The sequence below is a fragment of the Mercenaria mercenaria genome, chromosome 3 (assembly GCF_021730395.1).
Source record: "Mercenaria mercenaria strain notata chromosome 3, MADL_Memer_1, whole genome shotgun sequence".
NCBI lineage: Eukaryota > Metazoa > Mollusca > Bivalvia > Venerida > Veneridae > Mercenaria > Mercenaria mercenaria.
The window spans coordinates 41,267,955-41,295,764 of record NC_069363.1 but is presented as its reverse complement, the minus strand read 5'-3'; the positions used below and the strand labels follow the sequence as shown (position 1 = coordinate 41,295,764).

General features: G+C 33.6%; 1 protein-coding gene across 1 annotated transcript in view; it reads right to left on the bottom strand.

Moving 5' to 3' along the window:
• The window catches only part of LOC123524985 (muscle, skeletal receptor tyrosine protein kinase-like), a 92,206-nt gene that overhangs the window by 31,375 nt on the left and 33,021 nt on the right, over positions 1-27,810 (bottom strand). Inside the window, exons 5-6 of the mRNA XM_045303646.2 lie at positions 19,973-19,985; positions 4,986-5,249 (exon numbers count right to left, since the gene is read on the bottom strand). Coding sequence (XP_045159581.2) covers positions 4,986-5,249; positions 19,973-19,985 — 277 coding nt within the window. The remainder of the gene's footprint in view (positions 1-4,985; positions 5,250-19,972; positions 19,986-27,810) is intronic.

The following is a 27,810-nucleotide window of genomic DNA, read 5'->3' as shown; positions in this document are numbered from 1 at the left end:
ATATCTGTCTTCCGCCCATCTGACATGATGGGAAAGTTGTAAATTACTTATTTGGAACAAGTTATCTGCCTTCCACCAGTCCGAAATAATGGGAAGGTTGTAAATTACTTATGTGGAGCTGTCTTCCACCAATCTGACATCATGGCAAGGTCATAAGTTACTTATCTGGCACAAGTAAACAAGAAATACTGGCTGAAATGAATGCCATTACATCAACTTGAACAAAGGTTTTGACCCAACATCCAACAAACAAAGTATAGTGTTGCATGGTTTACTATGTCATGTAATTCATAGGACTCGACATCATTCTGGTCTGTTTCTCTGAAATCATTCTTATTCAATTCTGTCAATGAAATTATTTCTTATGCCACAGTATTTGATCAAATGTATTTTTAATACCTCCTTAGGCTTCTTTCATTAACTTAAAGAGCATCATTATATTTTATTGCACATTTACAAAAAATCTCTTCAAATCTAAGCTGGAATGAGTCTTACACTGTGCTCTGTAACTCTTCAAAAATTCATAACATGCTTACATCTACTGCAAAATAATGAGAATTTCTTGTTTTAACAACATGTTTGAGATGTTGCTCTTTGATTACATCAAGTATAATACATATACCAGAGCTGGGAATACAGAAGTTACAGCATAAATATTTGCAGCATTCAAGTGCTAACAATTAATTCTTTAAAACAGAGTTCAACTGCTTTTCCTCCCCTTTTACAATTATTTAAGAGAAACTTATTTCATTTACCAATATTATTGGGTTATATAAAATTGTTCTGTAAAATATTGCAATTATATCTGGATGAGTACCCAGTTAAAAAGATATTGTCATACACTGATGAGGCAATATCTTTTCCACAGGCGAGTCCAATTATATCTCATACTGTACAGAACAATGTGAAATAACATTTTTATTGTATGCTTGTTTTTCTGCGTAAAACGTATGGAAGGGATTTTGTCTACAAAACTTATGCAGAAGCGTTGCATCAAGCGTTGGCTGACCTTGGGTGTCATGCAGCAAAAGGACTTTTTCCTTTGTTTAATTAACATGAAGATTCATACCAAAGCTTCTGCAACATCCAATACAGAAATATATTAGACAGATGTGGCACAAATGCAATTGCTAAGTAGAATAATTAAACTTTATATATAACCAATTTTACATTTTTGATTTTATTTTTTTTTCAGAATGTATGTCTACACTGATGTAAATCTACGCAGACACTTGTAGGCCCTGTCTGCAAATAATTTCCAGATATGGTGCTTTTGAAATGTATTTGAAGTCCTAGATTTGCTGCAAACCCTTAATGCATTCTCATGAGATCATTCCCTTGGACCACCCTAGGATGTCAGTCCTGAACATATATTCTAGTCAAACTAAGGGAAATTCCCCTAAAATAAGTTTCCCATCTTGCAGATTCTGTTACATTTTCAGGTATCAAAAGTCATCCTAAAGGTATAATAATACACAAGCACGACCTTATATTTTAAATATTGACATTTAGCATGTAAATGAACAGGTATAAGTACGCAATCTAAAATTGCTTCTTAAACAAAATATATTCATTTCCTCATCATACAGTTATCTCTTTACATTAATTTTCCTTCCTATAAAAAAGTGATTCACTTTTCAAACAAATTGTCAAAGATTTTTTTCTTACATATCAAAGTGATTTCCAGTTCATTCACACAGAGGATATGTATATAATATTGATGTAAAGATTAGCTCCCATGCTTCAGAGATCATACAGAATTTATGTCATTGACAACTGCTTTAACAGAATAGGCCCTCCTACATTTCCATATATATATTGGTTCATATACCTAATTCTTCTCTTTACTTATCACATCAGGTGTCCATTTTAACAGATTCATAATCCATCTGTATAGAAATTCATCATTAGACAAGAATTGAAGCCATCCCTTTAAAGAAGAGAGATTTGGTGAGAAAATAATTTCATTTTCTGAAACACATTTTTCGCAATTAACTCTAGTCTTTGATCTTGTAATGTGAAGAGTTAAATTCAAAGTTGGACATTTGGCCCCCTTTCAAAAAAACTGTTTTTCTATGGTTCTGATTATAATCTATTTTGGACACTGACCTTTCCACTCAATCCTAATTTTTTATATGTTTTAGAAGATTAAATTTCAAGGTGTTCTAAGTGGATCCACATGAAAAGATTCTTTCCTAAGACCAGTATACCTTAAATTTGTAAAAAAAATTACAATCGCATAAAACCTATTGACCTAAAACGTAAGTTATTTAAGTACAAAAATCACATCCAATCCTTTTTTCCCTTACCCCTTACACTAACAGTCCAGTGCTGACATATTTTGAAAAGCAAGCTGCTTCTTATAATGGTGGGAATGATGTGTGGGAATGATTTTTCATATTATCATGGTTTATTGCAATTTCCATAAACTAGCCAGTTAATGATACAGCAAAGTCTCACATCAAAGTAATATTTAAATCAAATGTAATATAAACCATTTTCTATATTGTATTGAGCATCCTGTCTTAATTTACTGGTCATGACATGGTACCCACACCCCTTGGGATTTCTCCCATTATCTAAATTATATTAAAGGGCTTATCAGTCCGAGTGTTGTAATGTTTATGTTACAGATATGCTTGTGCATGTGTAAATAATTATAAGCCTGCAGTATGATACCTTTGACAAAATTTGTAAGGCCACCATATTAATCATAAAATTCAGAAGACCATGGCAGTGACCTTACAGTCTGACCAGTTTTATCTCACATTTGATGACCTCTTTTTAATATGGAACTTTGATATAACCAACTACTTGCAATAAAAAGTCAGCTCATATTTTTAAATGAACAGGCTCCCTCTCAAAAAGGTACTTTACAGTATCTGAAGATAGTATACAGGAACTTGGAAATACTAAGGTTGAGGCTTTTGATTTTTCTGCCACAGTATCTGTTTATAACAAATGTTGGATGTTTGGCTTCTGTTATACAATATGTTTGTTTGTTTGTTTTGGATTTAACGCCGTTTTTCAACAGTATTTCAGTCTTTTAACGGCGGGCAGTTAACCTAACCAGTGTTCCTGGATTCTGTACCAATACAAACTTGTTCTCAGCAAGTAACTGCCAACTTCCCCACATGAATCAGAGGTGGAGGACTAATGATTTCAGACACAATGTCATTTATCAAATAGTCACGGAGAACACATGCCCCGCCCGAGGATCGAACTCACGACCCCGCGATCCGTAGACCGACGCTCTACCTACTGAGCTAAGCGAGCGGGCTTCTGTTATACAAAGATTTATTTGACATATAAAGAATGTATAAAGTTATATATAAATAATTAATCATTTATGATTTTCACTGACCATTTTTTTGTTTACAATGTTTTGCATTATAATCATCATTATTACACCCAAGTACCTTAAAATTGTTTTGGTTAAAGCATATTTAAAATATTTTTTTACACAGCCAAGCATTGAGAAGTTTCCAAAATTTCTTTTGTGAGTAAACATTCAAATATTTTATAGTTTCCACCCTAGTATAGCAAAGGCCACTTGCTGAATTTAAAAGTTCAGCGTACTTTACCTCCACCGAATCTTCATAATATAAAACTTCTCATCTGCATCACTGATTTTTTTGTTCTACACTTCTTAAAATTGTAGATAACATTCTTACACTGTAATCACCCTAGTTTTCAAGGTCTAGTGATTGCTCGCATAAATATACATAAAATAGTAGGGCAAGATATATTGCGACAGTATGACAATAACGAACAAACAGATAATATTGAATTTACCCTCAATACATTTTAAGCTGCTAATTGTTTTTATGTCTAAACATGTATATTAATTACATACTTAATTATCATTAAGTGGGTATCCGATTTACAAATATGACAACAGTATTGTATCATATTGTACAATCATGACAAAACTATTTTTTAGTTCCCACAACACTCTTCTTCTTTTGTTATTATAAGAGTATATTATTATTACATATACGAGTTCAATATAGAGTTTTCTTGACCTGTTAGAAAGTAATAATGACCAAGAGGACATACAATTTATGTTATATTATTACACCCATAATTTTATATTAAAATGTTAGCATATTAGTAAGATATTTCAGACAATCATTTTTTTGTTTTTTTGCAGCCATTTAATTGATAATTGAGCCGTGCCATGAGAAAACCAACATAGTGGCTTTGCGACAAGCATGGATCCAGACCAGCCTGCGAATCCGCGCAGTCTGGTCAGGATCCATGCTGTTCGCCAACAGTTTCTCTAATTGCAATAGGTTTTGAAAGCCAACAGCATGGATCCTGACCAGACTGCGAGGATGCGCAGGATGGTCTGGATCCAAGCTGGTCGCAAAGCCACCATGTTGGTTTTCTCGTGGCGCGGCTCATATGTTGTTCATAATTCATAAACGTCTTGTTATTAGTTTTGAAATTTAATGTAATTTGTTGATTTTTGTTTCAACAAATTATGAAATGCAAACAATAAAATAGATTTGAGAAAGCCTGTCCCCAAAAGGCATACCTGACACAGTGTTTGGATTAGGATAGGATAAGTGGGCTTGTCCGTGACCTTGACCTTAGATGAATAACATCTGTGTAAAATTTCCTTAGAATTCCTGGAATCATTTTAAAGTCATCACTGAGAGTTTCAGATGAAATTAAGAATAGATGAATCAACAAAGTGACAGACAGAACAGTTACTTATACATGCCTCTCTACAAGGGGCATAAAAATTCACATGTACACTAATCCTCGAGCATAAGGAACACATTTGAACATGTATGTATATTGTTAAGACAAAAGTTCCACCAGTTTACAGGTCCATTGTTACAACTTGAAGTCGAAATTACTGAATATATGTCAGCAAAGAACTATACAGATATTTATATATATGTACAAGTATAGATTTATCACTTTTAAGCTGATGTAAAAGAATGTCTCCAAACCTTGTTTCAACTCTTACCTACCTGCATAAAGGAACTGGTTTTGGATTGAGGTAGTTTTCACACGGCGGAAAAACATAGTTGCATATGAGTTTTTCCCCATGACCATTACAGCGTTCACGTATAGTCTTTGTTGTCTCAACATTGAACATTTGGTCTAGAAGATCAGCTGCCATCTTTTCTTGGTCCTCAAAAGGGGTTGGTTGTGAGAGATTCAGGAAGACTGTGCTGGTTCCCAGCACTGATGCACATCTGGTACCATTATATGGTAGACATATACCGGATGTCCTGGAAATGAAAAATACAATTCTATTAAAAAATTAACAAATACATTCATGCTGAGGTCACACTGCTGTCCTTACTTTCTACTGCTGTTGTATGCTGTCATTAACTGCTGTTATTACAATAAATGTCTGCTGCTGTTTACTAGGATTTCTACTGCTCTTCTCTTACACCAACGATATTGTTGCTGTAACGAAATTACATCTTGTCCTTACCAGTAACTACTGCTAAATCTACAATGGTCTGTTGTTCTTGACTAGATTTTCCAGTACTCTACCATACAATACTCATCCTGGTGATACTTATTTATACTTTTACTTCTACAACAGCTTGTACAACTGTTAAATCACTGCTTGTAAAAGGTAGTTCACACTTATTGTTTCAGGTCCATAATGACTTCTGTTCAATTTCTTAAAACAAAAAAAAAATTGTTTTCTTTTTTAAATTTTCCAGTGTCAGACAATGCCAGACAAAGTGTTGTTATTTCAGACATCATAAAACATTATTTGGTTTCAACCAGGGAACAAAAGACAATGACTGTAATTTCTTATCCAGCTGCAAGCCAGTGAAAGAGCGAACTAATACCACAATTCCAAACACCATCAGATAGCAAATATACTGCAATCCCTCTAATCACAAAGGCTTCAAAATGCATTTTCATGTTCACAATGATGCTAGAAACAAATGAGGATGCAGGCTGTTGTGGGAACCTTTCACACAGTGACACCCTATGCCCAGTAAAAATGTCTCGACTAATCAAAACGGAAAAGTACTTCTAACAACATGTCTATACCTATCATGCAGAACTTGGATTTCCATCTACATGAGGCTGGTAGTGCAACCGTGACTATCTAAAGGACAACAACTCCTACAAATGTTGTTCATTAGTGAAAAAAATCATAAGTATTTCCTGTCTACAAAAAAGATAAGGGACTGGTTCTCTATTTTTTCAGATGATTATCTTTCTGACATGGTTATACAGGTGACACAGTCTGATGTTATCAATGAGCTATCAAAGATGTAAACCTTGAATGGAATAAACATCAAAACATTACTACAACAAATCAGACACAGAATTCTCTTCTGCAAATTCATGTATTTTCCAGCAAACTGGAAAAAACATCATCAAGTATGGAAAATATATCTATGTTCTTCCATAAAATCAGTATACATATGTATATGAATTAATGCAAGACTTATATATCAGAAATTATGATTCAAGGATGATTCTGCAAAGTTAATTCATTTAGCAGAGGACCACACGGATGAAACAGATTTTTGGAGGGTGGAGCGCCTTTGCAGGAAGGTCTGAACGTATGAAAAGAAAATACCAGCATGTTTATTTTAAATCTGACAGGCTAAGAATTCTGAGATTTTTGTCTTCCCTGAAAATGCAATCACAAAATGGCTCTGTCATTCAAAATCACAAAAAGCAAAAGCTGCAAATTTTCCCCTAAAATGCATTACCTTCAAAGCCTCAGAAAACAGCCTCAGAAAACTGATGAAAAAAAAATGAAGAAATTTGGGACTCAAGGTCCTGGGTCTGACATGCGCATTAGATTAAAAGATTCAATTTAATTACAAGTTCTGTTTCAATTTGATATGGTTTTCCAATGGGACCCTCTTCTAAACATGAGATGAAAGACAATTATTTCAATATAAGGAAGCACTGTGATGATGCCTCTATTAATGTATAATTCAATTATAGCTCACGTCTTTTGTTAATTTAAAATTTATTTCCGTACAAGGCTACTTTTCTTTTCAGCCTCATGCAGACGGAACTATTTTAAGACAACTGGCACCGAGTATAAATCATTCCAGAATAATTAACCATGTATTTAATCCAATTAAAAGTACCTCAGAGAACAATTAATCATTTAAGAAAACAATACTGATCTAATTTGTCTGAGGAAGCTGCAATTTTCTCTGCAAAGTTACATGTAACAGAAGGTTGAAATTCTATTTGTACAGTTCCAATTCTGTTATGTATTTAGGAATGGGGAGGAATCTGACTCTTTAACTCGGGTGGGTTTGTACGTCCAAATCCTTCATGTGATAGCAGCACAAATCTCCTCTGACAACTCCCTTACTTAAATAAGCACTTCAGGTCAATGCAAGAACTTTCTCTTCAATTTATGCAAAATCAAATACAACAGTTACTGATTGCTTGAGGTTGCAAATAGGGTATCAGCAAAATGTTTGAGCTATCCAGGCTTTTGCATGACCCAAAAGAAAATAATTGGGGACAACATGAAACACTTGAGTAAGCCGTGATATCTGAGCAGTGTTTTACATTACATTCAAACTAGTTGTTTATTACCCCAATTTATTCCACATATATTTTTGAAAGGAAAGGTATGCTCAGTAATCATAACATTGGCAAGAATTGTGAACTTTGTGTATATTTTTGCCAACCTGATGTAAATAGAGATATGTTAGATATATGACCGAAAGGCCAAATGGAATCAGTAAACCTTAATCCTGTTGAAAAAATATGTCATACTTTCTACTTTTGTTATATAGGATCAATAAACAAAATGTAACCTTATAATAATTGAAAAGTTAAAGTTTTAAGAAACTTCTCATCTAGACTGCTTAAATCTGGGGGGAAAAAACAGATTTTCAAGTAAGTTGAAACTTGATAAAAATTGGCAATTATAACTTCAAGGAATGCTATAAAAACTCACCTGAACAATGATGAAGTGACATGATTTATCGAATTAATTACAAAATAGCTATGTTTGTAATTATTGTGCAGAAAAACAAAACATGGCTTTGTATTATCATGACTAAGTACCCACTTCTCCGTCTTCTTAAGAGAAGTACAGTAGTTTTTCATTTCAAAATATGAGCCATGCCATGAGAAAACCAACATAGTGGCTTTGCGACCAGCATGGATCCAGACCAGCCTGTGCATCCGCGCAGTCTGGTCAGGATCCATGCTGTTCGCTAACAACTTCTCTAATTGCAGTAGGCTTTGAAAGCGAACAGCATGGATCCTGACCAGACTGCACGGATGCGCAGGCTGGTCTAGATCCATGCTGGTCGCAAAGCCACTAGCTATGTTGGTTTTCTCATGGCGCAGCTCATATTATTAAAAACATACATTTTAAGAATCAGTTGTGATGCATTATAAGCTGTTGCATTATTTCATTTTTACCTTTCTGTCACTGTGTAATCTGGCAATTTTCACATTTAAAATTGTACAAATATATATAACAGTACAACCAGAAAAAAGGAAAAGTTTTGAAATAAAGGAGTGACTTATATCCATCAGAACACTTCCTCACCATTAACTAGAAGGATAGTAAATGATTGTACCCAATTTTTCACTCACTGCTAAATGTCAAACAAACATTGACTTGTTTTCTCATTCAATTTGCTTCACTCAATATAAAGCATACAGATAAGCTGGCTCTTGATTTACTGATAAGCAAAGCCGAACAGTGAAAGTACCTTTTATCTTTTTCAGTGGAGAAAAAAACACTTTCTGCATTGGAGATGCTATCATAGAGGTGTTTTCTGCATCTATGCAATTTTTTAGGATTGCAGTCAATGTTTTTATCAACCTCTTTTTCCTTTTTTTCTTCCTACTGTAATGTTCAAATTGTTCTTTTCATCTTCAATACATTTAGAAGTAATAATATGTTTAAAGAGGAAATGATAGATTTCTCTCAAGAGAAAATGTAATTTATATTGTTCAGACTAAACAGCAATTTCAATTTCACAAATCCAAATAATCATCTAGAGGGAAATTATCAAAGAAATCAATGTGCAATCTGATTTGTTGACAGCTTTTCAAGAATTCACAAATCAATTTGCTTCATTGCCAACAAAAAAACAGCAAATTAAAAACATCCTGAAACAGAATTCAAAATCTGGAATAAAAAGGAAAAAACTTTTTGAATTCCTAGAATGGATTGCTTTTAAATAACATAAATCTTTTCTTGCAAATAATATAATAAATATATTCCATTGACAAAGTCATACAATATGATATTTATTGTGTGAAAAAAAAATATTTAATGAAACATTGCAAATATTTTGTTTAAATTTTGATACCAGCTATAATAAAGGCAGGGAGTGACACTTGAGTTTGAGTGGGCATCCCTTGTGTACACTGCATAGATAGAAAAATAAGAAAAGAGTTTAAACAAGCTTTCTTCATTAATAAATATTTATCTTCCCTCAATATATATATACTATCTAGTTCACAAAACCCAAAACCTAAACCACATCACAGAGCTAGATTTGGCAGTGCACTGATAAGCATTCTGTTGACACTGATTGGCCAAGAAAGGTCATTATGATAAATACAGGGTTCAAATGAATATTATCACCTTACAAATAATTGGCTGTTCTCCATGCACACTTCCTTACCTCATTAATCATTGTTAATTAATTACAATTGTCCATGTTCCAGGTCAACTGGTGGTCAATACACTCAATCTGTAGTTATTAAGTGTTATATCTAAACAAAGAGTTTATATCTTTTGTTTTACTGTAAACTACTGATTGAAATCATTTTCTTTCATTAAAATCCACGAAAATTAGTCCCCCATGAATATCACTAATTTTGCAGTGTAACAATACAATAATAAATAGAACAAAGAGATATTTATATAACATGTAAACACCCCTATTACTGCCTGTCCTATTTCAGTCCTGTGATAACTGTGATTCTGACCTATCTCCAAGACAATAGGGATCTACTGACCACAGGCAATCATCTCCACTTTAGTTTCTGCATGGAAACTGGTAACAGTCTCTATGACCTTGACTTACTGCCCCCTCAAACAAGCATCTGACCATCTTGAGACCAAAATTTATATACTCTAGATATAGACTGGAAACCAAATGGTCCACTGACCAACTGACAAAGACAGGCCATGAGTAAAACAACAGAGCCCATTTCTTCAAGGGGTTTGGGGAAATAAACATGATGAAATACCAAAAAAAGTACTCAAGGAGTAGTAGTTTAATTATATAATCCGATTTTAGCTATATGATGGGGAGAAGACAAACAGGAAGGAATATAGAAAAGCCCTGTAACTAGCCACCATTTTACTAAATATATTTGAGCCGTGCCATGGGAAAACCAACATAGTGGGTATGCGACCAGCATGGATCCAGACCAGCCTGCGCATCCACGCAGTCTGGTCAGGATCCATGCTGTTCGCTAATAGTTTCTCCAATTCCAATAGGCTTAAAAGCGAACAGCATGGAGCCTGACCAGACTGCGCGGATGCGCAGGCTGGTCTGGATCCATGCTGGTCGTATACCCACTATGTTGGTTTTCTCATGGCGCGGCTCATTTGTTTACAAAGCTAATAACTTGCAGTACCTCAAGAAAACATGCTAGAAGTCTACTCATGTATTATCCCTGACCAGTAAATGATTAATCAAAATAACCAAATAATCATCATGCCTATAAACAACTTATCTGAATGGACCTCAAGTACTGGCCACTTATAAGCCACTTTGATTTACAACTCCGATCTCCACTGGGTATTTTAGAGCAGGTGTGTAAGCAGTTAATCTACAATGTTTTATGGCATATACTTAAAACCCTCATTAGAACCATTAGATTGGACACCAAGTTCACTTAGAGCACTGGAATGGGTTTCCCACATTTCAAAAAAAAAGTTGTTTTGTTTTTCACAGGTGGAGATTAATCAAAACAGCAACACAAAAAAAATAGTTTAGACATTAGCCTTATTCATTTAAAAAAAGTCTTTAAGGCCAATAACTTTGCAAAAAAAAGTTTTTTTTTGAAAACTGAAAAATGTCTACGCTGTAACTATAACAAATGTTATAACGATTCATTCTACCAATTTCACCTCAAATAAAACTAGCTGATCTTAAAGTGGTGTGGACCATCTTTATGCTCATGGAAGAAGTCAGACTGATATTTAAATGACAAAAAAATTCAGAAGATATGAAACTGGAATCTTGACATTAATTTAGCAGACTTGACACTGAAATAGCAATGCCACTGATTCAGATTCCACTTTGAAGAGAGGACCATAATTGTTATAATGCACATGTGCTTTTTTCTACATCAAAAATTACAGAATTTGCATTTTTATAGAAAAACTTTCTTAAAAGTAAAACTGATGCGATGCAGAATATAAAACCTATGACAACACCATATCCTGTAGTCTTGAAGAAAGTAAAACAACTGAGCCTTGCCCTTACCATGCTGGACACCACTGATTCTGCCTTTGCGACCAGTGTAGATCATGATCAGCCTGCACATACGTGCAGTCTGATCATGATCTGCACTGTTTGCTATTCAGCTAGTACCTTTTTGGTAAGAATCCCTTTTAACAGGTAATGGTACTGTCCAAATTGGAAGATGGACAAGTTCATTACAGACATTCTGCAGGGTAAGGGTTCATAGTGTATTCATTAGTCATTCTCTCCTAGACAAACTTGTCATTTGCCAAGATCCAAATTACCAGTCTCAATTCTTAATTTATAATTAACTCTTCAATATTCCATCCAAGTCCTTTTGCAGGCGAGATTTGTACTGTAATTTTCTCAAATTAGATTTAACCAATTTCAGTTTTGACATTCATCTATGCAATTGTGTTCATAATGATGTCATATTGCAATAACAACATTCAGGCTTTGTCTCAAAATTCAATATTTTGTCTAAGCTTATGCTTTTAGGTGTCCATTTGATGCAACGTCTACAGTACATGCTGTGCTCTGACTTTTACTTCATGCTGGGGATGGCTGAACAATGCTATTTGCACAGTCAAACTTATCATTAGACTAACTGATTTTAATTTGAGGTGAAATGTCAATTCTTTGTTTGAAATATGTCAGTCAGTTTCTTCTTAGTGCCGAGGTGGAGGTCATCTGTGACGAAAAAGGCTGTTTGAAGCTCTATCTTCATATATATACAATGGGGAAGAGGGGAGGATAGGAATGGTGGGTATTAACTAAACTGACAACAGCCATACTATTTGATGAATGTGCTTAGCACTTTGTAATACTTTGACTGACTTTAAATATCTGATTCTAACAGTCGAAAATTCAGTTTCAGAAAGTATGCAAACTGTGCCACACAAAGAACATTATGGCAAACCACAAACTGCAGCTGTATTACATAACTGTGACCAGAAAGGAGAGTCTAAAAGAATCTTTGGAACACCTGCAAAACATTCTATGTAGATTTATACAGGAATCAAAGTGTTCATGCTTCTGTAGCAAGGTAATTGACCCTAATCATTTTAGGGGTAACATTCTGGCAAACTTTCTTCTCAAACCTGTCATGGGAAAGCTTTCTTCTGACACCTTATCAACAAGGATTCCTTTTCATTTCAAGATGTAATTAACATATTTATGAGTATAATCAAACGCTTAGTCAATTCAAATTACATATCAACTTCTGCTTTTCTGAAATGCCACTGGTTTAATAAAACATGATATCATAAGTGGTTGAGTCTGGTTTTTCTTAGAGTTTGTAAACAAATGCATTCTGTTTAATTCTGAAGATTTAACAAAATTATAAATATCAACAACGGTGAAATAGTGCTGGAATGGAGGGTTGGATTCCTGCGAGTCTTGAGGACATGAGACTAAAATCTGTCTCCATAATGGAGGGTTGGGTTCCTGCGAGTCTTGAAGACATTAGACTAAAACCTGTCTCCATAATGGAGGGTTGGGTTCCTGTGAGTCTTGAGGACATTAGACTAAAACCTGTCTCCATAATGAACGATTTGGCACAAGCATTGGCAGGAGTCAGGTTTGTTCAGTGCAATTAACTTAAGCTGTAAAAACTCATTCTACCAAAGAACATAATATTATTTACTTTTGTAAAGTTAATTCATTTTAGTTTTAGATGTACTTTAATAATTAAGTACAGTGACGGAGCAAAAGCTTGACTGCTTAAAATCCTTTAAAAACTACGGTACAAAAACTGGGGAAATCTATGGCTGCCATGCTTTGGCATCAAAGCGGACAAGATTTTTCATTTTGCCATATTGATGCAGGAAGCATCAAAGCAGAAACGTGCCTTTAAGAAAACAACATTTAAAATGCACCATTAAACAGCATACCACGCATGCCAACTTTTTGTTATGGCCCTTTGCCAAAATGACAAATTTGGTACCATTGTCAAGATGCCAATATGCCAAATGACAAATATTGTACAAGCACATTCTGGTAGAGCAAAGGCAGACTGGAATCTGCAGTAATATTCCTCCACATCCATTTATGTTACTAAATTTTCAAATTATGAAATTCTTCATAATACTTCCTGTATTAAACCATTCCATAGTGTTTTACGTGACATGCACTTTGGTTTTTGCACAACTACCAAGGTGCCAAAAGGTAAAATCCTGTCTTTTGCTTTGGTGCTCACACCAGGATGCCAACACAAGGCAGGCACAAATCAGCCACCATAGAATACACTGCTTTAATCTCACATCATATCAGACTACAAAATTAAAACTGATTATAAAACTGGCATAAAATGCTGCACCTAAAGATCATGTCTTGAAATATCATTGGAAAAATAAAAAAGAATGCAGAAATTAAAAACATGCACTTACTTTAATCTTAAGATTTTAAAATTGGCATATTCTGTTACTTAAAATCTTGTTCAGTTAATTCTGCCAGAAATATTTTACTCATATCAGTTGATAAGAATTATTTCATATTTCTGCACGTGCAGTATGCAAGAGTATGGTGAAAGATTAAAGAAATGAAATTTGAGCCGCAACATGAGAAAACCAACATAGTGGGTTTGCGACCAGCATGGATCCAGACCAGTCTGCGCATCCGTGCAGTCTGGTCAGGATCCATGCTGTTCGCTAACAGTTTCTATAATTGCAATGGGCTTTGAAAGTGAACAGCATGAATCCTGACTAGACTGCGCGGATGCGCAGGCTGGTCTGGATCCATGCTGGTCGCAAACGCTCTATATTGGTTTTCTCATGGCGCAGCTCATTTCCCTGTGGAAACATTACAATACACTCTCAAATAATTGAACCATTTTCCAAAAATAATCTTAAGATAGAAACAAAAGTTTGTTTAATATTGCTTAACACCATTTTTCAACACTCTCCTAAGGTTTTGTTATAGTGGTTATTATTCAGTATCCTGGATGCTATACCAGAACAAACATAACATTCTCTTCATGTACCTTACACCTTCCTCACACCAATCAGAAGTGGGGAGAAACTCAGACTCCATAATAAGCTGTCCTCTGTCAAACTGTCATGAAAAACACCAAGAACCAAACATGCAACCTTTCGACTGCAACAGTGACTTGAGCTACTCCTGCCGAGGTGACAAACTCCTTGCACTTCAGGTGCTTCGGCTTGTTTATGGCCTGCACAAATTGACAGAGTTTATCGTACCTGAGAGCATCTACTCTATATACCTATACTACATTCCAGATTTCCAGATTTGCTATCCTATGATGATTATTGAAAGATTGATGTTAAAAATATCTTTTTTTTTAATTTGCCAGTATTTCAGGATATTATCGTTCTAAAATATTCTTTGATTTTGTTAGATATCTCATATTCTATCAAAACATTCCATGGGAATGCTCCTTGTATCCGAATTTCAGCAATGAAGGCATCTTACAAATGATAATAAATAAAAAATGAGATGAAATATGTCCTCCAGATAGACTTGTCGGGCCTATATATTAAAAATTTCTGAATAAAACTAAATTATCTAATGAAGAATATGCTTGGAATCTTTCAATCAAGCCGAATCTCAAAATATGCCAACATGAAAGTCTTGTGTCAAGGAAATCTGGCTCCACTAATATTGGGAGATTAAGTTTTGATGAAAAACAAGAATTCTTGTGGAATATTTCTTTCCCCAAATATCTGTAATATAACATTATAAAACTATTAATTCTAAGAATCTAATATCATTCATTTAATCCATAGGGATGGTGCAGACTGAAGAATAAATGAACATGGAAATTTTGACTGATTACCCTTGTCATGATTTACTTGTGTCACAATTCAATGGTTCTAAAAATTACAAGAGTTGGTTCCTTTATACCCCTAAAAAAATCAGAGACCAAGGCTGTTGTTACAATCAATGGTCATAAAATGGCCACTGTTTGCCAGTAGCAGTAAAACTGTGCTTTCTGCACAATTAGACATGTATTAATCAAGTGTAAGACAAATTGCCAGATTGAGAAAAAGCACCTGCTTTCTGGGAGCAGTAAATTACACTTTAACAGATATAAATGTCCAGTAGGCTATCAGAGCACCCTTAAAGGAAATTCTGCCACTATAAATCACAGTTATTTATGAACATGTAAACTCTGCTGGTGGTGGCAGACCTCTCTCATCTTTTAGTACCACCAGTTCTTTTTGCTTCTATCTTTTAAAGCAGTTAAAATGTCTCCAATGAAATTTATCAAGTGTATTAATTGAGTACCTACTGCCATGATCTGCCCTCCTAGACATTTTTAATACACTAGAAACTGTGATAATCTGAAATGTTGACTGCCTAACAAGAACTTTAAATGAAAACAACTTGCTTATAATTGTCCAAATATGTTTTTCATTATGTGCAAAGAAATGCTGTGTGCCCCATTATATCAAAGACATTTGATAAATTAATGACATAAAAAATGCGGACATTTCTTAAATATTGTATGTACAAAAGAATTTTTAAAAATTTAAGATGTTTGTTTTATCTTTAGATAAATGTACCGCTGAATTGTGGCACATATTGCATCAAAATTGATATATATATAAAACGCAATTCAGTGTGTAATACCAGAAACTCCATGGGAAAAATGGCAAAATACCTGATTTTAGGGTGACAGGGAAAGCAATAGTTTATAACTGCCAGTGATATGTTTGTGAATGCACCTAAAAACATGCTTTATCTACTTGCTTTAATGATATTTTTGTAACTAAATAAATACGAGGGCTTTGATAAGCCCGTACAATGCTCCATTCTCCAAAACAATGCACACTTTATCGTCTAGCAGACCCATGGATTAATCCTTTTTACTCGATTCAACCTCTGATTTTATTCACCGCATTTAATGTAGTGAAATTTAAAATTTCAATCAAATTAAAATAGCCGAATATTTGTTAAGTTATTTCCGTTCAGTCGAAGAAGGTGTTAATATTTATTGTTGCAACTTTTCACATTGCACGGATTATCGCAAACAATCGGGTTTCTCTTTATGTCCATGCGGATCTTAATTTAGAAAGTAGTAATATACGGCTAAGGCTCGTGTTTGAAGAGAGTCATCAATTACAACTAAATCAAATACGTTAACTGACAGCGATAAATGTTTTTCAATACCCTCAAACTTTGACAAACTAATACTATAATGTTATATGATTTGCAAAAGATTATTTGATCAAACTTATGGTTGGCAAGTGTTTCAACAGATGAAAAGGAGAAGTCTTGTTATATATGGTATATCTACCATAAATAATGTATACAAAGAGACTTTGTTCTAAGATAGCTTATCCTAGACAAAAAATTAAAAAAGAACAAAATTAGTAATCTTTCCACTAGTATGCCTAATCAGGTCTATATATGCTCAAGTGTTGGGGAAAAACTGAAATTATTAGTTGAGGATTATGGCAGTAGACTTGCCCCTGGGACTATTTTTTTTTCATTTTAAATGTCTATATCTTGCTTCCAATATCACTTCTTTGAAAACATCTCTTAGGTAGACTTGTTTTTCACTTTAATATATTAAAATTCCATTAAAACCAAATGAAAAATATGTACTAATTTCTTTATTATCAGTTAAGTGGCAAGTCTAATACAGGAACTTGAAAAAAGTGCTGAGCATTTAAATCAAAAATGTTATGCATCCTATGCGAAATAACAAAATATTTCAATTTACAACCTGAACACTTGACATAATACTGGTATATCAAAATAATGCCGGTTTATAGCGCCTTTTCTTAAATAACTGATTCAATCTGGTGCAGATGTATTTGTTATGGTGAAGCATTTGCGGAATGTAAATGATTAGCTTAATCAATACATAAAACTAGTTGCCGATACATTCCAATCAGTTGTATCATCGTGATTTATTACCTCCATGTTATGCCTCATTACAAAACATCATTTTTACAAAAGTACTCATGAAATTTACTGAAACAACAAGAAAAATGTACTCTAAAGGTATACACATTTTTAAGTAATACAGTTACACATCTGCTCCCCAAAAGACCGTTTCAGTAACACACTGCAGTCACATCTACACTCAAGTGGCACTCCCAACAACCAAAACTGTAGTTCATTTAAGCACAGACAGACTGAAATGCTTTCTCTCATTTATATAAGAAAACAAATTCATGCCATGTAACTAGTCTTAAGAATTTTAATATTAACCCTTATAGGAGAGATCGTGTTTGTAAACAAATCCATTGTATTTTCTATTTTTAGAACTGATAAGACAAAGACCGGGTGGCAGACGCCGAGCGTCCATGTTTTTTTGTAAACAGTGATGTTTTTCTAACGGCTTAAACTTTCTTAAAACACAAATAATATCAATAATTTTTTGATCAATGGAAAGTGTATAAAACAAGCAATTTATTGATTACTTTTGATTATAATTTCGAAATTAAATGGATTAATTATGAACGCTTAACTTACAGTGTTTTTTCAAAAAGTTTGGAGGATCGCTACGCAGCTATTAAAATCTTATGTCATTTAAAACGGTTATTCATTTTAAAAAGATATTTAAATGGGAAAATATGAAAATCGTAAGCATTTCAAAACTTTTTGAATTTTTAAAATCCATAAATGAGCGAAAAAGTTATTAAAAATTAAAAATTCAGATCCCATACACAAACGATGTAAAAACATTTGTTTTACCCACCACCAGATAAACAGGTATTTATGCGTGACGTCATGGCGATCTCTCCTATCGTGCTGGACACAATTGATTTTGCCTTTGCAACCAGTGCAGATCAAGATCAGCCTGCACCTCCATGCAGTCTGGTCATGATCTGCACTGTTCACTATTCAGTCTGTATATTTTTGGTAATCACCCCTTTTAACAGTTAATGGTGCTGTCCAAATTGAAAGATGAACAAGTCCATTATTAATAGAAATTAGGGTAAGGTTTAAACAGTCTGGAAGGAGAATTATTATTATTACCAAAATGATCAATTAAGACACGAGATCCTAATTGCCAGTAAAAAATGAACCTGGAATGGTGACAGGCAATCATACATTATCTGAACACAGGCAACTTTGGCCTTCCATAATTGTATGTATTCAAATTTTACCTTTTTTTCCCCCAAGAATATTTACAAGTTACATCATCAGACTTAATCAGAAACAATTCATGTGTATACCATGTAAATTGATTTTGTTTATTTATACCATAACACTATTATGTCAAACAAATATAATATAATATATATACTAAAACATCCTCCTCTCATTTATACAAATCTAATGTGTGGCCTGCTTTCCTTGTCAAATTAATGCAAAAGTAAATGGTAAGAATCTGACATTAATTTGACCTTGTTTCTGCCCCAGCCATATGCTTATCAGTCAAAATCTATCCTATCTACAGACACTATCTTGATAATGAATGATAATTCTGTAAATGTATATATTTTCCCAAGAACCCTTATTTCAATTTAAAAATTTTTTGAAGAAGAAGAAGAATTAGCAATGTGAAAAAAGTTGAAATTCTCTCAGTGTACAGTTCGTGTGTTTTTTTTTTGTTTTTTTTGTGAATCTTTTTTTTTTTAATTCAACATGTATAAGGACTTTCAAAATACTAAAATAATGCAGTATATCTATAGGTGATATAGTTGTTAACTTTAAAGAGAAGTGTTTTTAAAAAAAATGTGATGCTAAAAACGAACACAGATCGACCTAAGCCAGTCCTAAACTGTCATATACCATTTTTTTTATTTTTATTTTTAAAGGTTTTATTAGAGTCAGTCTATATTCTCTGTCCAATATCATAGATATAATATTGCAATCAGTTCCACAAAACGTTACAACAGTTTTAAATATTTTTGCAAGCAAGCATTTGTCACATTTAACTTTGTCTTGAAAAGCATTTTAGTTTAATGTTTCCCAAGAAATTTTGTTCTGGGACATAAATATTTACAAAAGACTGACAGGACTACATCAACATGATGTTGAGAGAACTGCACTATGCCCACGCACTCTAACAAAAAATAAAATACTGTGATATTTTTGACAAAGGACACTACTTAAATGAACTGTCATTATTGGAGAGATCAGTGGTCCAGTGGCAAAACAAAGAACTATGAAACCATCACTGGTCACAAGTAACAGATCACCAGCTCCTTCAAAAGAGTGTTTTCAAGTTCCCATGTATGCTGTTGTCCACCTTGCAATTGTCCAAACATCTTGAAAAATCTTCTAAGACCTGAATATATTCTTATGACAAGGCACCCATATTGGTAACTACACAAACCTTCTACATTTCAGTATACTAATTTACTATTATTTTGTTCTGCATATTACTAAATTACTGTATTTTGTTCCAAATATTATTAGTTTGCTTTATTTTGTTGTGCTTATTACTAATTTGCTATATTCTGTTCTGCGTACTATTATTACTTTACTATATATCTGGTGTATTACTAATTTCCTATAGTTCGTTCTGTAAATATATCAATTTACTATATTTTCTTCTTTATATATTAATAGCATTTTAATACAAACCTTACTTTATCATGCTTACAGCATAGAAAAAATAGAATATTTACCTCTTATTTGTATCTGTGTATGCCGTCCATCCAACACCAAGTATGAAAAGAAAAAAAGCAAAGGACTTCATTAATTCCATGACAAATCTGATGAATAACACTTTCTGTCTATCATAAAGTACAGCACTTTCTGCCTATCATATAATCATCTACTTCAGCATGTCCTCTTCTGGAACTGAAGCAATACTTGTAATGTCTATAATCTCTCTGTCTCTCGCAAGAGTCTGAAAATCCGTCATAAAAATCACATATATACAAATTATTTCTGTAAATTCATAATTTCACGATTCAACAGGTCTTTTTTCATGGAAACACAATATTTCCCAATCCCTTAAAACATTTGGTTCTTAATGACTAACACATGCGCGAACTGCAACAATTTGTCTATATGAGTTTTTTATGCATGTGTTCGCAAACAATTTCCTCATTTATTCAAATTGTCCAATTACCAAATGAATTTCTCCAATTCCTGGATATACAATTTAATGCTCTGAGTCAATAAATATATATAAAATTTCCCACTATTTCTTATTAAAACACTTCTGTCCCATTTTGTTAAAATAGTGTCCAATTCATCAAAAAATTGTCCTTTTATCATTTCTAAATTGCGCAAAATCTACGACATCTTTTTTTTTCAGTTCAAATAAATAAGAGGTCTTTTTTCCAGTTCCAAAGAAAATGTCTAGCAATTTATATGGTACCAGTCTTAGACAGTCTTCAATGACAAGTAAAGCAATTATAAAATCACGGAGCATTTATCCACATGTTTTGACTGGAATAAAAAAAAATTTGATCCAAGCTAACGGGTTTTGATTGAGCATTCTCGAGTACAGAGGCTCCCTGGAACTCCCTCAGCAGATTGTATATCCTGATAATGTAATTTTCTCCGTTCCACAAGATGCTTACCAGTTCTATCATACACTGAATGTAATTAATCACTCATACTATATCTTGTCCAATGCTTAGATAAGTAATCTTTGAACAGTTTACTACTGACAAGTAAAATTTTTCAAACAAAATTTGAGCCTATTTTTTCACCTGAAAATTCAAAAAATCGAATCTGTTTCACACAGTTTTATTTCATCAACAGAGATTTCATTCTTTGTCTCGCTTTTCATTTTTCCATTAATTACCCCCCAAAAAAAATTATATAATTTAAATCTGATTTCCCTTCAAAATGCCGTCAGCTTATTTAATCAATATTTTCCAATTAGAATAAATTTCTCCTTCACTTCAATTTACAGCAAAAAAAATAAAAGATTTAGAATGCTTTCAAGGGGACAATTTATACCCGGAAATCACAGAAACACATTGTCTCAGACAAGCTTGTGAACAATGAGAGACAGAAAGCCAGCCTAACAAGGCTATATAAAACAATTGTTAGTTTTCAGATGGTGTCCAAAACTGCTTTGAGTGACAGAAAAAAATGGACAAGTTCTAAACAGATTTCATTAAGATCAAAACATAATCAATGACATAAGATTTTTAATTTCTTAATAGTTTTTGCAATTACATGAACAATGAACTGCTTCCTACAGTTTCAATGTTAAATCGTAAAGCATTATCACTGTTTTAAATCATTTTGTTGTCATATAGTTACCATACCTGCACTGCATTCTATTCAGAAAGACATTTTCCTAGACACACAAATGAATGTGAATTATACAATTAAGATTTGTCAGAATGTGGTGCACTATATTTTGCATTTGAGCCGTACCATGAGAAAACCAACATAGTGCATTTGCTATCAAAGCCTATTGCAATTAGAGAAACTGTTAGTGAACAGTATGGATCCTGACCAGACTGCACGGATACGCAGGCTGGTCTGGATCCATGCTGGTCGCAAATGCACTATGTTGGTTTTCTCATGTTGCGGCTCATATGTCTGTTTGATGAGATTAACCCTTACCTTGCTAAATTTCTATAATGAACTTGTCCATCTTTCACTTTGGACAGTAAAAGGGGTGATTCCCAAAAAGATTCTGACTGAATGGCAAACAGTGCAGATCATGATCAGACTGCATGGATGTGCAGGCTGATCATGATCTACACTGGTAGCAAAAGCAGAATCAGTTGTGTCCAGCATGATAAGGGTTAAGCAGTATTCCTTTAATGAAACTGCATTTAATTGAATAAACCTAACATGGCTCTGAATTCTGTACCAGCACAGTCTGTAACTCTTCACATGAAGCTGACAACTTCCTCAAAGGAACTAAAGGTGGAGGACACAGGACTTTAAACATACTGTCTTCTGTCAAATGGTCACAGGAAACAGATACGATGATAGATATACAACAGCCAGGGATCTTACTCACAACCTCCCATTTCAAAGTGTTGTTCTTTATAATCTGCCAGGCCACAGACCAGATACACCTGGAATCATGTTTAGCAGTCAAACTGAAAAGACTCATTATTATTCTTATACACTCAAAGAACGAATCAACACTGCTTTTAAATACTTGGCCTTAAAGAAATATCTGATCAGATATCACTGACTTCTCCCTCTATTTTTCAGCCAATCACAGCAGCCCATTATCTGGTCCCCTGTGACTTAAATATAGTCATTAATTGATAATTTTTCTCTCTGTTATCTAAACCAATGGTGAGTCTTATCTTACAAACTTTTTAGAGATGATAACTACTGATAAGCACAGCCAAATAAAAATATGTCTGACTTGAGGTTGTGGGGGATTGGAGAGAGAAAAAAATGTGAAAATTTGTCCCTTTTTTGAGACAGTTAAAAAAACACTACCATGATATTATTTTTGGAAAGATCAAATAATAAAGCTTAAACCTAGCCAGTATTTGCAGTAACAATAAGAGAAAAATTGTCATTCTCTGGTAGGGTAATTTCCTTTTATTCAATGTGCACTTTGATTTTCTCTAGTCTTGAGCTCTAACCATTAAAAGGCCAATAATTCTGAATTATTACAGCATGAAATAAATGACAAAGAATGTCCTTAGATATATTATAGTCTCGACTAATAGATTCACAGGGGCCAGAACTCTGTTACAATGTTCTTAGTAGAAATTTAATGCTAATTTATGCTATAAATGATGACTCATACCAACTTTTGTTGATATGAGTCGAATAGTTAGGAAAACTTAGGACAGACAATGGCCTAAAGACTAAGATTGATTTCACTTATTCACAAAAATACGTGCTCCTTTTCAATAAAAAATGTTTCAATGTTTGTGTCAAATGTTTTAATGCAGTATGTCACGTTACTGCCTAATATCATTCAAATCCTTAACCATATTTTGACAAGACTGATGAAAATATCCACAAAACAAGAGCACCACAATGCAGAACAATATACACCTGAAGGTATGACTATTGACCCCTAAGTGTGACCTTGACCTTGAAGCGAGCCATCTGAAACGTGCTCTGCACGTTGTCTCGATGTGGTGAACATTTGTGCCAAGTTTCTTTAAAATCCTTCAAGCAGTTCAAGAGTTATAGGGTGGACACAAAACAAAGTCATATGACCTTTGACCCTAAGTGTGACCTCGACCTTGAAGCGAGCCATCGGAAATATGCATTCTGCATGTCATCTCAATGTGGTGAACATTTGTGTCAAGTTTCTTCAAAATACTTCAAGGGCTCCAAGAGTTACAGAGTGGACAAGAAATTGCTTTGACCCCTAGTCTGACCCTGACCTTGAAGCGAGCCATCTGAAACATACCCTCTGCATGTCATCTCGATGTGGTGAACATTTCTGCAAAGTTTCTTTAAAATCCTTCAAGCTGTTCAAGAGTTACAGAGTGGACACGAAACAAAGCCATATGACCTTTGACCCCAAAGTGTGACCTTGAACTTGAAGCGAGCCATCCAAAACATGAGCTCTGCACGTCATCTCGATGTGGTGAACATTTGTGTCAAGTTTCTTTGAAATCTTTTAAGGGGTTCAAGAGTTACAGAGCGGATACTGAATTGCTAACGGATGGACGGACACTGGGGTCAAAACATATGTCCATTTGGGAGTATAAAAGTGATCTTTTGTATAAATATACAAGACTCAAGGTCGGTATATATAACGTTTAAAAAAGTTCTGAATTTAACACTCACAAAACACCAGTGGAAAATTAAAAAGAGCTGTCCATAAGACTATTCGACTATTTAACTGATTGTAAATCAAACAAGGGCCATTACTTTTCAAGACATATAACTGAGTTATTTTATATTCATTACAATTTATCACAAATTTTATTTTTTCATGGCAATTTTTCAACCAAAATAATGGCCATAATTTGAATTAAATTCAATGAAGAGTTATCTAACTTGGTTAATTCAGTAGACATGATGACTGGGAAGCACTTTGTAAAGTCTCAATCCAATACATATAGTTGTTATGGAGACCCAGCTTGATAGTTATAAGCTGCATGCAAAACTTTAACCAATTTTTCAAAGCTGAAAAAGGGCCATAACCTGAATTACATTTTACCAAACATTATCTAACTTGTTTATTTCGGAACACTGATAACAAGGAAGCCTTGTGTAAAGCTTCTATAAATCTTTAACCAAGGTGTTATGCTGATGCTGACACCACAAGCACCAACCTTGACATTGATGCTGATGCCCGGATGAGTTATAGCTCTCATTTTTTCACAGTAAGTATTGACTGTATATTGCACTATTACACAGTATTAATTAATAGCTAACATGTGGCAACATGTATTTTACTTACATTTTTGATATACAATCCAACTGATTGTAACTCAATGAAAAATGAATCCTACTGCCAGACATGTCATGGCCTGGAGTTTGATTACGATTTTCCCCAACTGCTTGACTAACAACCAGTGCTTTGAATCATAGGATTATAAAAAGAACATAACAAAACTGATTTATGTTATCAACAAAAAAATCCCAATTTAGCTATATTAGCATTTCAGCATGATGAATTTTGTCATATTAATGTTGCACTTAACAACTGTTTTTCAATGACATTTATTAAATCATCTAATACCTAACATATTAGATTACTAGCTATAAATATGGAAATCACATAATCCATGCCATAAGAACTATTATTTCTATTACAAAACTCCATCTTCTGTCAGATCAAAAAATATGTAAATTATGTCATAACTCATAAATCAAATTCCCCATATGCAATTTTTTTCATATATAGTATCAATTATGATATTTCAAACTTAATTAAAGTGGGTTTTTTCATTATGCAACACAGTTTGAGACTGTCAATTTTAACAATGGTCTAACTGGGAAAATTTAGACCACATGGTGGCAGTGTAATTAAAACTTGTTAATCTTTTGTAAAAATGTCATCTTAATTTTGAAAAATTACAAAGTTTTTTGTAAAGATTAAACACACATCATTAATCATAAACCCGGGACCTAGCCCATTTCAAGAAACAAACTCAAGACGAAATTAGGATTTAAGTAAAAGGCATTTCACAAAGTTATAATTTAAAAGGTTTCTTCTATTCCTAACAGAACTTGATTTCAACAAAAATTCAGTGTATCATTTCTACAGAGAACAAAATTATGTTATTCTTACAGAAATCCCTTTGAAAACCTGTATTTTTTATACAGATTTTTGATTCTCTGTAGTTTTGTTTAATATTTTGTAAAATTAACATAAGATGTTGTCTAGTATTTTTGTATTGAAATTTCATCACTGTTCTCTGACTTAAGTGTTCAGAATACCAAAAAAAAAAATGCAGTCAAGGTGATAATTTAAACACCATAAAGTTGCCTTAAGCTTTTGCTGATCTTTTTGTTTTTCTTCTAGTGTACTTGTGGAAATTTGGTCCACAAATTTTAATCATAAATATAACAAATTTTATCATTTTTGTTTACATCCATTTTTGTGACAATTACCTGCGACATTCCAACTTTTTGCAAAGTACTAAATGCATACTTTAATAATCTAAAGGCTTCGTTTTATAAACTGTCATATCTTTTGGACCAAATAACGCTTCATTATTCAGTCCTTACATTGAACCTATTTGTCTTTTTTATAAAACCTGCAATTATAGCAAAAAGATATAAATATGTTTGAAAATACTGCAATTCAGTCAATTAAAGGTATTTATATGTTTTAAAGGGAATTAAAGAGCCATGTCAAATATTTAAATGGCACCTAGTGCAAAGTTACAGAAAACACCCATAATTATGAACATTTATCTCATAAAAAATTGTGCCACAGAAACTATGTATTTCATACAAAGCCAGGAATTTTAAAAATTACCTCCCTTGCATCAGCTTCAGCAGCCAAAGCAAGGGAGGTTAGAAGTATCTGACCAAAGATGCTGACATACAGAGTTACATTTCTTTGGCTGCTGAGGCTGAACTGCCCTGCCTCTTTCCTACATACATAACAGATGGAGTTTATCTTATTGCTAAGTATGCATTAGTTATTAAGTTACTGAACCATTAACTAACTATCAATTATAAATTAAGTGTTTGTGATGAAGAAACATATGTCTGTAGGGAAAACAGTTTGGGTCTTACAAGCCATACAGGTCTGACAATATACAGTAGATTGATAGTTCCATGTGTGGTCTTCAACAGTGGAGATTATTCTCTTCTGTTACCTCACACTGCACAGGTGTTTTAAGTCATCCAGGCTTGCAAAATGATACCCCAGGTAAGACTAGAATAAATAACCCAGGGTTTAGAATTAGACTTATGTCAATAAACAGAAGTCTATGATATAATAATGTAAAATATGTCTTTCTTGCAACAACTCTGTTTCCCTCCAACAAAAGACATTAACCCTTACCACTGCTGGACACAATTGGTTCTGCCTTTGCTACCAGTGTAGATCATGATCAGCCTGCACATCCATGCAGTCTGATCATGATCTGCACTATTTGCCATTCTGTCAGTATCCTTTTGGTATGCACCCCTTTTAACAGTTAATGGTACTGTCCAAATTGAAAGATGGACAAGTTCATTATTGAAATTTAGTGTGGTAAGGGTTGAAAGAATCAATTCCGTACAGTCTCAGACCTGTGTAAAGAGACAGTTTAATTTTAAACCTCTAAAATAACTTAATTATTCTTAAATAGTCAACAACCACTGGCGTACATTTTCTGAAGTTAAATTTTTTTTACCTCCCGAAAGTTCTGTTTACAGTAAAAATAATTAAAGAAAAACTGGCTTAATGAAATCATTTTTGTAAAAGTAGCTGCATGACTCACATGCTATACAAAAGTGTTTAAATACAAATATACCATCAATCATCCAACATTTATCTGCAATTAACAATTACATACAACTTAACTGCATGCAATAATTTTAAGATTTAGGTGTTTTTTTCTTTAGACAGAACTGAAATAGTTATAAATTGGGTTCCTTATCTCAAAATACAATCTTAACACTACTGCTGTATAAACTTTGCAACATATCAGCAACACCCAACGGATGACAAATGTAAGAGGTCCTGATGAATGATCCCCTGGCCTCAATATGCTTGTGTATATAATGAAGTAGGTACAACAGTTTTCTGCTGGGTTAGCACTATTTCTGAGCTTGGGGTAGGGAATATTTCCAGGAAAACTAAAATCATTAAAAAGCGAGAATGTGGGCCCATATTCATTAGCGTCTGAAATTTGGAATGCCAAATATTCAATTTTCGACAACTTTGCTCATAAAATTTGCATATAGCTAACCTTTTGTAGCTGTAAAAGGCATAACGACTCATTACAATGTGCTTATTGACAGAAGAAAATGAAAATTCAGAGATTTTAAGTGAGTGTCTAAAGTTCCTATAATTGTTGGTACAGTGTAAGACTAATAAACAAGCGGCTCGTTTTCTGTCACATAAGTGGTAACCATTTTATGAACTATTCAGCTGAGGAACTTCAAA